Source organism: Dendropsophus ebraccatus, chromosome 3 (assembly GCF_027789765.1).
Source record: "Dendropsophus ebraccatus isolate aDenEbr1 chromosome 3, aDenEbr1.pat, whole genome shotgun sequence".
In the NCBI taxonomy this organism is placed as follows: domain Eukaryota; kingdom Metazoa; phylum Chordata; class Amphibia; order Anura; family Hylidae; genus Dendropsophus; species Dendropsophus ebraccatus.
Window position 1 is genome coordinate 46,391,331 of NC_091456.1, and position 14,424 is coordinate 46,405,754.

Sequence of the window (14,424 nt, forward strand, 5' to 3'; positions counted from 1 at the left end):
CTCCATTGGGTGACACTATTTCCTAAGGTTGGCGCTAACCACAGACAGGTAAAATACAGGTGGTAATAGAAGCAAGCAACCAATAGTTATCTATAGTGTGTACCATGTTATATGCATTATTTATATCAATTCTGATCTTTAGATGTTCCCATTGTCTCTTTTCTAGACACTTCTCACTTGGCATCTCCAGAGCTTATAACAATGAAAGAAGTTGAACCTGCTCCTTTGCCACCAACAGAGGTGACTGGGATGAACATTTACCCTTATTATTATTTCTTCATAGACTTTAGGAAAAAATGGATAGGAGAGACTACAATGTCATTTATTAATGGGCTGCAATCTGCAAAATGATATAAAGGTCAATTTTTTTCAAGTGACCACAGGTATATATAAGTGAATATTATGCTATTTTCTCTGACAGGCTTGTCTGCAGTTTTAGTGAGATGCTTCAAACTACACATTTAAGTTGTTTTCTTTCTCACTGCACCCTGGAGCCCAATGAATGGCACGTGGTTGATTGGGGGAGTGAGTTTTAGTGCAGGGACGTGATGGATGTACTTGATGTCACTATAACAGAAAAGCATTTGCAGCAGAAAGCACAGGCGCATAATAAAATGGATCATCTTTTAAAAGAGGTGGGATATATTGTATCATCCATACTGTTGCCCCATCAAAGTAGCTTTAATACCTGCCCTACATGATGAAAACATTTTGTGGGAACAAATCCTATTACTAGATATACATAATATATGAATCCATAGATGTTCTACCAACCAGAAAATAGCATTTTATTTGTTATCATATTTAACTTACCTTACAGTTTGGCCAAGACCTCCCAGAGGTCAGCGCACATGACTTTGACTTACTTCTGTCTGAAATCCCTCCATTTCCTGAAATTGAAACATTACCTGGACCACGAAAGAGGCGTATATCTGGGGAACCCGATACAAGAGAACATCCAAGAGAAGTCCGACCCAGAGAACTAAAGAGAGAAAGAGATACCATAAGTGAAGTAGAAGCTGAAGGAGAAAAGCATTTGGAAGAGACAGCTATTGAAGCTGACAGGGAAAGAAGAGAACTCCATAACATGGAAAAAGAAATAGAGCAACTTAAAGAAGAGAGACGCAAATCTGAGCTGCAGTGGGAACATGAAAGAGAGAGGGAAAGGAAGGAGGTCTTGGACAGAGAGAAACAGTATCAAAAAGAACTCAAGAAAGAAATGGAAAGTCTGAAAAAAGCTATCAAAGAGTTAAAACACCTCCGAAGCTCAGGGGCTACAGACCAGCTCTTGCTAGAAAAAGAAAAGCAGATAAGAAACCTCAAGGAACTTCAAAAAGAAAAGCAATGCCAGTGGGAGGCTGAAGCATTAAAACAGCAGCTGAAGGAGAAGGAAAGGGAAATAGAGCATCTAAAAGAACTAGAGGAAGAGAGGAAGAGGATCAGAGAAGCTGAACAAGAGATTGCCAGACTGAAGAAGGCCATGGCAGAAAAACAGCCAGAAGAGAGTGGAATGGAGCCAGATAGAAAGATGAGAAAAGAAGAGGGTATATATGGAAATGTTGTTAAGGCTATGTTTACACAACAAATATTTTCGTAACAGTACGGGCGTTGCTGCAGTTGGCTCCATGACCCGGCAGGGTCAAGGAACGGCCGGTCTCTTACGTTGTGTGAACATAGCTTAAATCTGTGTTTTAACTGGTTAAAGGCTTATTTGACCTCATTGGAAAAGCAGTTCCTCTCAAGTTATCTAAATTTGCTTAGTTCCATTAAAGGGGTACTCCAGGCAGGAGGCCTTTTTATAGTATCGCCGGGGAGGGGGTGTATAAAGACAGTGATGTCAACTCACCTTCCCGGCTTTAGAAATAGGGTCTGCATCACACTGCTCTGGTCCTCCGGCCAAGAGTGAACTTAAAGGACTCTGTATCTACAATCTGGTTCGGCAGGTGATGCAGTTATTGTCCTAAAAAACAATTTTTAAACTTTTAGCCCTGTGTCATATTGGCGTGGTCTAGAGTGTCTGTGCATTAGGCTGGCACCGCCTCTCCGTCCCTCTTCCCCGCCCTCCTCATCATTAGTGGTGGAATCAATCACAAATCCTCTTTTTTTTTTTTTTTAACTCTCTGAAGTGCTGCCACCCCCAACATTATGCTGCCCTATGCACAGGACCACGGGGGGCTGATGGCAAACACAGCCCTGGTCATATGCAGGCACTTGAGAGGTGTCTCTCAGTATTTTTTTTGTCTGCAGATTGTCATTAAGGGTACAAACCCACTTGACGTATTTGTTGGGTGAATCAGTCTTAAAAATAAGCAGGCAAAACGCAGGTTGGCTTTATACAATTGTTCTGCGTTAAAATACGCAATTGCGTATTTTTGAAGCGTGAAGCTTGTTGTTAGCAAAGCATCAGTTCTTAACAACCTGTGCGAAAAACGCATGTAGCTCCACGCTTCAAAAATACACAATTGCGTATTTTAACGCAGAACAATTGTATAAAGCCAACCTGCGTTTTGCCTGCTTATTTTTAAGACTGATTCACGCAGCAAATACGTCAAGTGGGTTTGTACCCTAATGCCTTAAACTTTGCACCACTTCCATATGTTGATCTATCTAAGACCTATGTAGCCGTCCAGCTATGAACTAATATCCTTGTGATGTACTTTGATTATTAGTCTTTGGTAATTCTTCATTCTGTTGTCAGAGCGTGTAGATGAAAAACGCAAGAGTGAAACAGAAGGCTCACCAGTCAGATCTTCCCCTAGATCAGGGTAAATATACACTACTGTATATACTATACTATGCCAGACATTATAGGTATACACCATAATATGTAGTATATAGTTTGCTCTTTAGTACTGCATGACTGACTAATATTGCATTGAGATCTCTATGGTTTTACTCCTCATTTTTAATTTAAAAAAAAAGTAACCATGCGTGAGCACACTTACTTTCCAATGTTTGGAAAGTGATTCTAAGCCAATGAAGTTTAGTTTCAGTGTGGTCACTACTTTCTGTACTTTGCATTTATTTCTTTTGAGAATGACTTGGGCTGGGCTTTCTAGTACTTGTACAGATTGTTCGGTCCCATCTTGTCGCACCCCCATTAAAATGTCCATGGCTATATTATAAGCGGTAGATACCCTGGGAGCTCCACCATCCTGGCGACCTTAAGGGCTTTACCTCTCTCTTTGGTAAAATTACCCTGTTTGGTGATCTTATCCTGCCCAGAAAGAACTGGAAAGGTTGCCACACATAAGTGGCTTTTTATTTTTATATAATCTTTTCAGTCATCTGTCTTCCTAGCTCCCATCAACTTAAGGGGAGAGGTCCACCCTTCCTGTATGTGGCAATGATAGGAAGCCTATTGGGGTCTGGGTCCTAGAAGTTGTATGGGGCCCCCCATTAAATGATCTGTCCAGGGGTCTTCCTCTCCAAACAGTACCAGCCAATGTTGTAGGTTTTATTTTTGCACTATATTTATAGTACCCATTTATTTGAACGGGCACACAATTACGGACAGGATTACTGATGTGTTTCAGTTATGAGCACAGGTTCGGAAAACACTTGGATTGCAAGGAACTTAAAAAAAAAAAATGTTGCCTTCTCTTGGTCCAAGTTTCATAATCACAAAAAGAAAATCTGGAAAATGTTGACTAATAAAATATTATCATTGCTTCCAACTTGAAGCCAGCAGAGTGCTACAAAACATTCAGATAATGCATTAGAGCTACAGCAGCCAGAAACAACCGAAAAATACCATAAAAACAACAGATTTACAATTCTAAACCATCACAAATAAATCTAGTTTATTACAGACTTTGTCTTTTTCTATGTCTAGTCTTCCTTCAGAATTGCTTTCAGAGCATGAAGCTGCAGCTCTTCTAGATGAAGTAACAGGACAACCAATAACTTTTTTTCCTGGTAAGTAACAGGAGTAAGATACAGGGTGGGGTCATGTATTAAAGAAGCACTCTGCATTATTCAAACAGCAGCGGTGCAGTGACTGCATCCAGAGGCGCACCTTCCCTCACGTTGGCGTGCCTACATTCTCATCACACTGCACAGCACGTAACGGACTCGCTATACTGCGCTCATGCGACGTGATGAGAACATGTGAGGGGAGGCGCGCCTCTGGGGGATGTCATGGCACCACTGCTGTTCAAATAATGCCCCTCATGCCCAGGGGACAGTGACTGCTGAATAGCACGTTTGCGGGAGCAGTATGTAGCAGTATTATGGAGCACTGTATGCAGTATTAAATTAGAAACTTTGAAGGACAAGATATAAATAATATATAACATCAGCTTTTCAATATACATCTGCCTTTTGAATTTTTTACACCAATCTATCTCCCTAGAGAGCGGTTTAGAGATACAGTTGCCTGAACCAGCATCTCCCCCTGTTACTCCTCGTCTATCTAGTCCACAGGTAAAATACACAATTACCTAATGTAATCTTCTTATAGTTACACTCTTACTGTTTCCTTTAGAATATTTACGTGTGCAACAACAAATGGAGCAGATGACGCTTTTGAGTCTTGCCAAGTAAATCTAGACATGTGGGTTATGGCCTGAATGTGGTCACCAGTTTCAGACTAGGTTCAGGCCTTTGGATTGAATGGCCCTGCTACCAGTACGCTGCAGTATACTACAACATACCTTTTTGGGGGATGTCTGAGTGAAATAAATTAACTTCAAAAATAACTGGGGTACCGTGAACAGATTCTTAAGACGTTAGGGGGAACTTATCAATTCCACCTTTTTTTTAACTCCTCTAGTTTGCAATTTTCCCGCGTGACAATATAAAATGAACCAAATTTATGTTATTGTTAATGATTGAGTTGGTGCCTTTTTTAATGTGTTTTTTTTTGTCTTGTCCACCTATTGAGTGGAGGGAGATTGCTTCTAAAACCATTTTGCTGTGGACAAAAAAGGCTCAAAGGTGTCTAAAAACAGTAAATTTAGTGCCACATTATATAAGTCATTTTTTCTGCGTTTCCTAGTAAATTTGCCCCATAGTCTGAAACGTGTAAGCAAGATCCAAATGATTATCCAATGTGTATATTGTGAAGTTTAATGTGAATTCCCCCTTAAATTTATTGTTGCTGGCCACACATTGTCCTGTGTAAACGATAAGTGACAGGGTAGAACCGCGCGTAGGTGAACTAACCTAGGTTAGCCAACTCTCCTTAATTTTTCCATTCAGTTTGTTCTTATGATTATTAGGGATCCTTGCAGTTACACCCCCAAAGGTGGGATACCTTTTATGTTTTACTGCATACATACAAATACATTTGTTCTGTTCTGTACAGTTGGTGCTGCCAGAGGTACCCCTTGAAGCTGGACATCTACCACGAGTCAGACGTCCTGTGCGCAAAACTGGCCTAATCATTGACAAAGATACACAAATTGGAAGAAAGGTTATGCAGCAACAAACTAGTGACCCTCTTATATATACACAGCCAGTGGTATGTATGTTTTCTAGATAAGAGCTCAGAAACACTTTATGGGGTATTACGGTATTAGTAACTTTTTATATAAATTGTACTAAGGCTGGGATAAAAAAAAAAAAAAATCATACTTACCTACCCAATTCTCTCAAAGCTCCTGTTCCAGCTCCTTCTGTTCCCCCAATCCTTGCCTTTTCTCCCTGCTTCCAAGATGAGATGTCAGAGCAGGACCTGCCTGCCCAGCCAGTCACTGGCCAAGTCAGGACACAGTTGCCAGCAGTTTTTTGCTGGGCAGGAAAATCCTGCTCCAACATCTTAGGCATGCTCGAGTCACCCGAATTATATTAGGTGTGAATAGTATACTTAAATTATAGTTAGGGGGTTGTGTTTGATTATTGCACCCCCTGATCCTAGCGTTTACACCATATGTTGCAATAAATAAAATAATGCTTAGTGTCAACCTAGTGACAGTGAAATTTCTGCATTTATAAATGCAGAATTCGTAAACATACACACAAAAAGACACAAATGTTGGAAAAATTAAAAAGCATTTGGACTTCATTTGCAATTTTTTTTAACTGAGTAGTGATAGTCAATATAGCATTACATACAAGTAGGCCTTTTATATGGAGATGTCTAGCTGCATTTTGTGATGTGTACTGAATGCCTCCTCAAAGTGATGGTGTACATTCTGAAGATTTCCTTGAGTTCATCACATGCACAATAAATAACTGTATCTCAATTACTTAGGTCCCTGTGACAATTCCCAGCATAAAGCTAAGAACCCCAGCCTCTCTGCTAGACGCTCCAACCTATCGTGAGTATAGTTAGTGAAATCATTTTTCCCTACATCTTTGTTATATGTTGTTTTTTTTGCCAGGGCAAGATGAAGATTGTTAGAGATGCCATGAAAAAAAAATAGAGGGTCCCCATTCCTGGGAACAGTATAATGTGATGTGTGGTTAAAGATAACCACACACCACACAAAATATGTGCCCAGGTGATCAGCTCCATCTAGCCAGGCGCCTACTTACACCCCTCGTTTTCTGCTGACAGACCTGGGTTCAAATCCCACCAAGGGCAATGTTCTCTCCATATTTGCCTGGGTTTCCTTCCACACCCAAAACATACAGACAGGTTGATTTAGATTGTGAGCCCTATTGGGGACAGGGAGTAATTATTGGCGAAACTATGTAAAATGCTGCAGAATCTGTGTGCGCTATACAAATAAAATAAAAGCATTATTGTTGCCATATGCTATCAAGCTCAACGGGATCTTAAATCTAACAGACATGATATAAATGCACACTGTCCTGTAATTTCTGTTGTTTGGAGTAACAAGGTTCTGACAAACTGGATGTTAACATTCCCCAAAGCAATGCTCATATGATAACTGTGAGTGTTTGGCCAACACCTATCTTTTCTGATTGCCCCATACATTTTACCACTTGTTTATGTGTTTGTAGTTAAGGGGGGGGGCAGCTCTGGTGGTGATCTATCTCTCTGAGAATAAGGTGGGTGAAATTTAACATGAATAGTGCAATTCTTCTCTCCCCCCTGACTTGTATAGACGATTGTTCAGTCTCACCAACGTTGGTGGGTTCAGCTGACACAAAAAACTTTTTGAACTCGTATATTTCTGTTGGGGTGCCTGGGAAGCAATGAAAGTAAATGACAGATGAAAGCTCCCTGATAGTAGATGTTCCTGGGCAATTTTTGCTTTCCCTATAATCCAGCACTGTGTTTTGCTGCTGTTAAATGCATTTTTTATCTTTTCTCTCAATTAGAGACATTCATGGCCCCCGAACTCATTGAGCTATGGTCTAGGTGTGCTTTTTCGGAGCCCATGCAGTATATCCAGGAAAGAGAAGAGGAAGTCAGTGAACCGGAGGTGAGAGAGGCTAAGAATCCTTTTACATGGCCAAACATGGGGCCAAGCAAGAATGCAAATGAGCGTTGATCAACGAGATTAGCACTTGTTTGCAGTGCCTTAGCACCATTATTTAAGTGAATGATCCTTGTACTGTTTGTGCGCCCATGGGAATTGACAGTACTGATGTGCATATATCCATGCTGTCAGTTTCCAGATCCCACAAGCAGTGCTGATCGCTGTCACATTTAAATTAATAGGGCCGTTCATACTGAGTAAAACAGGTGGAATTTCCGAGCGGAACCCCGTCGCAGACTCCGCTTGGAATCGTGCCTTTAGTGTCTCAGTGTAATGCGTTGCACGCCTCTGCTCTCCGGTCAAATAATTGACATGTCAATTCATCCATTAAATTGGGGCAGTGAAGCAGGCGGGATTACGAGTGGAGTCCGCCTGTTTTATTAAGTGTGAACGGGCTCTTACTCAGATTTTTGTCTGAAGGACTTCTGGACTATAATCTGCCCAAAAAAAAGGGCCTTAAGGCTACATAGAGATTTTAGCTCTGACATGGGTGGTGCGGCCAAGGATTGCCATGCCACATTTCAGGATTGTGCTTTACTCCAGTTACTCTAAGTAAAGAGCGTCAGGCTTTTAATCTGCAATCAACTACGGCTGGGATGCTGCATTGTTTTTTAACCGTTGTCAGGTCTAAGTTGCTGCTACTCGTAGGTCGCAATGCTGTGATTTAGAATGATCCTGGAATATGACACAGCAATCACAACAATGTATTCCCATGTCGTGGCCAAAGTCGCTGTGTAGTGCTAGGTTTGAATATCTAGACCCATACAGTATGGAGAATATGAATACATTCACATGTAGCAGATTTGTTGCAAAAATCAGCTAAGAAAATTAAAGTGTACTTGTTGTTTAAAAAAAAATTAGAAACTATCCCCTAAGATTAACCCCTTAGAGTGGTGACAAGGTGATTCTAGTGTCCTCACAGAGCTTATTGAGGCTGAGTGACACTCCCCCCCCAATGGGGCACTTATATTTCTCATTCTTTTTATTTCTGTAGTTTGGGTCAGAGCGGGGTTTGTTTGAATGTAGTATGCACACACTTCCTTTCCCGGAGTTGTCTGGTCAATGGCAGCACAGCATAGCGCCTACGGAGTCTAGCGCCTTGCTATGCCGTGATATAGTGCTAGTACATGGGACTGAATAGGCTGCCACTGTACTGACAGAGGATTTACAGTACACTACTTGTGATAGCATGTGAAGAGAGAAGAGGTTACTAAAGCACTGGCTTTGCAAGGTTCTATGTGAGCAGAAATAATAGAAACAGCGAGGAAGGGATTATAGCACTGAATGATTTCTGAGGGGAGGGAAGCAGGTGAACAGCAATGGCTCACTCTTACTGCACATAGCTGCAACCAACCGCTGCCCCACCTCCTGGGTTTTGTCCTGGTTCGTTTGTTACTAGAGACAGAATTCCCATAACAACAGGCAGTGAACAGCAGATTGCAGAAAAAATTAGACATCTAGTGACCAAGACTTTTAGGACTTTTTTCTCTATGGTAAGAAATAGTTTGTGATAAATTATGTGGTTGTTAGGGATCATATAGGCTATTGCATGGAGGGAAGTTGTTTGAACAGTGAGCTTTTAAGTCTGTGCATCTCTTTTTGCAGTATGTAGTAAAACATGCTAAAAACATTGTTTCTCCCTTCCCCACAGGAGGTGCGTGCAGCCACAGAATCTGCTGTCAGCATCATGTTGTCCTCAGGTGGGCCATTTCGTTGTCGTCTTTTTACTGCACAGTATTGCACTGCAGTGTATTCAGCATAAAGTTTAGCTTTAACTCCTTCCTAACATTTCACATACATATGCATTGAATTGAATCTGGCTGTTCATGAGATGAGCCAGCTTCATACTGGTAGTTGCTGGCTGCAGCTGACATCCGCTGCTAGTGTCTGGCATCTGAGATCATTCTGATGCCAGTCAAGTCACAAAAATAGAATATTAAATCAGAAAATGAAAACAGATCAGAACAAACACTCATGTATCACTATCTGACAATAAGCAATACATTCTCATTTAAACCTTACCAAGGGAATCAGAATCCAGTTACATCTGCCAGGAATCACGAAGCTATCATAAAGCAGATTTTGTTACAATGATGATATTTTAGCAATGACTGTATGTCATTAAAGTTTCAATTTTATTTTTTTATTTAGAAGTGTCTCTAGAAGTGTCTGAGGAGGAGCGGTCTCGACCAATTGTATTATTACCTGAAGAGGGAAGGTGAGAAATCTACAGCATGATTGAAGATCTAGGATCTGATTATTAGTCATAATAGGGGGTTTTAAGGATGAGGGATGTCTTTCTTCCAAAGACAGTGACACACCTGAAAAGTCCCCCCAGAACTAGCAACCCCTTATACAGCTCTCTGAATATGGCGACACAAAAAATTAGTTTTTTTTTTTTTTTTTTCACAACAAAGGAAAGACCATAAAAATGAGGTCCAAAAATTGGTGCAATGCTGTTTGTTTCACTTTCCCCCTAAAAAAATAAATAAAATTTTTGATAAATTTTAAGTAGTCTAAAATGGTGTAATACGAAGATACAACTTATCTGATGAAAGCAAGCCATTTTTTTGTATCCAAGACTTAAAAAAACATAGTTGCTTTCTTGCAGAAACAGCACCTCTCCTGTCCTCAGTTTGGGTGGGGTTTTGCAGCTCATTTCCATGAAAGTGAATGGAGTTGAATTGTAATACCACATACAACCTGAGGACAGGGGGTGCTGTTTTGGTTAAAAGCTGATGTTTTTTCTTTTTATAAACCTGAACCCTTTATGAGGTTAATCCTATGGGTGGGTTCACACTACGGATTTCCCGCAGATAAGTTCCGTTGTAAGATTCCGTCGCTTGTACCCGCTCGCAGCGGCGTGCCTCTCCACCTGTGCCATAGACACCATTCTATGGCCAGGCGGAATCCACTTTCCGCCGAAAGAACTGACATGTTAATTCTTTCGGCGGACAACTGAATTGACCCGGCTATAGAATGGTGTCTATGGAGCCGCCAGAGAGGTGCGCCACCGTGAGCAGGTACAGGCGACGGAATCCGATGGAACTTATCCATGCGGATTCTGTAGTGTGAACCCACCCTTATGTCTGTTAGGTCAGCTCTGCCCAAAAATAATTTGTACAATATATACAGAAACGTATCTCTGCCGAGTACAGTTCTGCGCAGGTGGTCAACTGGTGAAGACAGTGTAATGTGGAGTCCATGGCTGGAAGGGTCAAAACTTTTTTGCAGCACCAGCATGATCTACATCAGTGCTTCTCAATTCCAGTCCTCAGGCCGCACTAACAGGTCATGTTTTGAGGATTTCCTTAGTATTTCACAGGTGATATAATTATACTCAGTGCAGCAGGTATTATCACAGCTCTTCTTTGTTTGGGATATCCTCAAAACATGACCTGTTGGTGAGGCCTGAGGACTGCAATTGAGAAGCACTGATCTACACAGTATTAGGCATAGTAAGTTGAATATTTTAGTTTAATAAAAAAAATTACCCCATTGCCCCCACACCATAAGTAAATCCATTTTGTGTTTTATATGTTGAGACCATGTTCCATGCTATTAAATCTTTTCCAGTTAATTTTTATTAAAAAGCCTAGAAATAAGGCAATATAAACCTTTGTAGAACATCACACACTGCCATTGTCTTCTATGTTACTATTTGCAGATCACTTTCTGGTCATGAAGACAGAGTTCTACCAATGGTCTCCGAGATGCCAGAAATGATTGTGGAGCTACCTGAAACTGAAGAAGTATTACTGAGTGATATGCAAAGGTGACTGACACTGCTTTTACCTCTTTCCTGATACAACCTGCGTGATTGAACGTATCTATAATAATGTGTTTGGATGTCGTCTCTCTTTAGGGAGTTACACTCAGAGATTGACAGTGCTGGGCAGTCGGAGTTCCTCAGCCTGGTCCCTCATTCTCTTTCTCGCTTGCTGGTCTCCAGATTCTTTTTCAGCTGTCTTGGTGAGCTTTAATATGTGAATTGATAGTTTTATTTATTTAATTTTTTAGCATTACCTGCCATTCTTTCTAGTAAAACAGATGGCAACAGACATGACCTTTGTTTTCCACTCCCGTTTTGCTGATCTCGGCTAATAATTATTGGATTTTTATGCCGTTATTCTTGGTTGGCAGGTGTGATCAGTCATTGTAGAGATGTTTCAAATGTTTTGATCAATCCAGGTATTGGTGTTCAGACCCCAGCAGACTGCTAGAATGAGTGGGAAGAAGTACACAGCTGAGCGCTTCTCTCTGTATACTCTCTGCGTGACACAATATGTTCTCATAAGGAATCCATCTTGGTCATGTACACAGAGCTAGTGAACAAGACCCTGATCAATCAAAGCATTTGACATGACATGTCTCTAAAGCAATGTTTCTAAACTGCAATCCTCAGGTACTTCCAGCAGGCAGGGCCGTTTCTGTGGTCTCTGCCGCCTGAGGCAAACCTCAGGCGGCCGCCCCACACTAGCGACCCCCCCTGAAGCCCCCCCACCCCCACCACCCCCACCCCCACCCCCCCCCACCACTCACTCTGCAGTCTGCAGTCGGATCGGTGCACGCGGGAGCACCGGGGGGGGGGGGGGGGGTATTCCTATAAGGGCTGCATTCCCATGTCGAGGAATGCCTGTAACCGGAGTCTCCCCCGCCCGGACAGCATCTGATAAGATGCTGAGAGAGGGGGAGAACTCTATTGATATGTGCCGCGCTGTAATGACAGCACCACGCGCGGCTGATTCATTACAGCATCGCACGTATCAGTAAAGTTCTCCCCCGCTCTCAGCATCTTATCAGATGCTGTCCGGGCGGGGGAGACTCCGGTTACAGGCATTCCTCGACATGGGAATGCAGCCCTTATAGGAATACCCCACCCCCCCCCCCCCGGCGCTCCCGCGCGCACCGATCCGACTGCAGCCCTCGCCGACACTCACCACAGGCTGAAGGGCAAAGGGAGATGCTGGCTGACGGCGCGGGAGCCCGGCGGGGTACAGTGGTGAGCGCTGATGACAGGACAGGCAAGCGGCTGCAGGGCTGCTGTCTGCCGCCCCCTGCAGGGGCGCAGAATCTGCCGCCTGAGGCGGAATACTCATTCCGCCTCATGGCAGAAGCGGGCCTGCCAGCAGGTCGTGTTTTGTGGATTTCCCTGCACTTACTACTACATCAAGGCTTCACTTCCTATGATGGTGATGTCACAACCCGACTCTCAGAGCTTCTCTTTTAACCTCATCTGTAAGTGGAGGTTCGGGGGGCCCCATACACTTTATACAGATGACTGAACCTGTCTCGAGCTTTGCATTCAGCTGACAGAACGTGTTTGGGGACTTTTAGTATTTAACTGGTGATGTATTTACAGTCAGTGAAACAGGTATCACCACAGGTGTTCTTTCTATGGGAAATCATGGCCTGTTGGGGGCATTTGAGGACTGGTGGAGTTGAGTTACAGCATGTCAAAAGTTGTTTGTTTGTTTTTAAAATGACAGTGCTCAAGTGATAAATACAACAAATACACCATTTGTTTTTCTAGTGCTTTCTACACAAGACGTTATCTGTCCTGAGCAGAACGAACCATACGGACCAATAAAAATCACACCAGGAAGAAAATATTCACAGGGCTGAGAATTCAGGTTTATTAACTATTTTTGTTTTATGTAATGTTTTTATCTTTTTATGAAATGGTATTTATTAGACAATACAGTCTCTTTTAGGACAGCTATAATGTTTTAATATTTTAATATTTTTATCTCTCTATGAAATTGTATTTATTATACAATGCAGTCTCTTATAGGACAGCTAGAATGTTTTATTTAATGTTTTTATCTTTATATGACATGGTATTTATTAGACAATGCAGTCTCTTGTAGGTCAGTTTTGTTGTTGATGTCAGAGTATTCCTCTTTCTTACTTGCTAACACAGAACTTCTTGAAAAAGTCTTATCAAATCTCAAACCAACAAGTATTGCATAAGAAAATTAACTTGTTTCAATGAACTTGCTATTTGAGCTGTTATTTATCACAATAGATGCCTGGGCACTATGGGCTTATGAGTCTAGTTCTTGTACATGCATAAATAGTAGGCCACCAATAAGTAACTCACTGGACCAACAGGAACACAAAAGGTTTTTAAACCAATAAAATTATACTGAAAATATTTTCACAAGACTACTGTTGTGTTTTTTTCAGACGATAAGATGCACTGCTGGTTTAGGGAACAAAAAATGGGAACAAATATTTTATACTAATTAGAACTTCCTTAGGGGGGAGTGCTGCACCATTCACCTGGGACTGTACAGGACTCTGCTATCTCCAGCAGTATTATAGACAATGAATAGTGTCAGGGGGGAAAAAAAGAATACTCCCCTTAATACATCATAGGCTCTCTTCTTCCTATAACTTTGCACAATTAACTTTAGAGGGCAGTGGTCACCAGCAATGTAAATATTTTCTACTGTATGTCTCCTTCCCCTTCCTAACTCTTTGTACTAATGCATGCTTGTTCCCAGCAGCGCCATTGTTCCTGAATATGTTGACTCTTCTGCTACTGACATAGTTAAAGGGGGTCATGCAGCGTTAGAAAAACATTGCCCTTTTTTTCCCAGAGACAGCACAACTCGTCTTCAGTTTGGGTGGGGTTTGCAACTCGGTTCCATTGAAGAAAATGGAGCTTAAAGTGACTGTACCACCAGGCCCAGGCTGAAGCACTGCAGGCGGGCCGACCCACCCTTAGTGGGAGGAAACCCTAGCCCCTCTATGATAGGGTTCCATTGATTCTAATGGAGTCACATCATGGAGGGGCTGGGGTTTCTTCCCACTAAGGGTGGGTTGGCCCGCCTCCAGTGCTTCAGCCTGGGCCTGGTGGTACAGTCACTTTAATTACAAACCACACCTCAACTGGAGTTGTGTTAGAAAAACATGGCCACTTTCCTCCAGAGACAACACTATTCTTCCAATACTGGATAACCGCTCTAAGGTAATGTTGTATTATATATGTTAGAGTATATGTGAGCGATTTCTTTGGCTATTA

At 42.0% G+C, this 14,424-nt stretch overlaps 1 protein-coding gene across 1 annotated transcript in view; it reads left to right on the forward strand.

Moving 5' to 3' along the window:
- REC8 (REC8 meiotic recombination protein) overlaps positions 1–13,553 on the forward strand; it is a 31,726-nt gene extending 18,173 nt beyond the window's left edge. The window contains exons 7-19 of the mRNA XM_069964217.1: positions 167–240; positions 821–1,544; positions 2,699–2,765; positions 3,836–3,918; positions 4,355–4,425; positions 5,309–5,464; positions 6,197–6,263; positions 7,234–7,337; positions 9,046–9,094; positions 9,546–9,612; positions 11,062–11,169; positions 11,260–11,366; positions 12,928–13,553. Of these exons, the coding sequence (XP_069820318.1) occupies positions 167–240; positions 821–1,544; positions 2,699–2,765; positions 3,836–3,918; positions 4,355–4,425; positions 5,309–5,464; positions 6,197–6,263; positions 7,234–7,337; positions 9,046–9,094; positions 9,546–9,612; positions 11,062–11,169; positions 11,260–11,366; positions 12,928–13,019 (1,769 nt within the window). The 3' untranslated portion in view covers positions 13,020–13,553. The remainder of the gene's footprint in view (positions 1–166; positions 241–820; positions 1,545–2,698; positions 2,766–3,835; positions 3,919–4,354; positions 4,426–5,308; positions 5,465–6,196; positions 6,264–7,233; positions 7,338–9,045; positions 9,095–9,545; positions 9,613–11,061; positions 11,170–11,259; positions 11,367–12,927) is intronic.
- Positions 13,554–14,424: the final 871 nt, after the last annotated feature.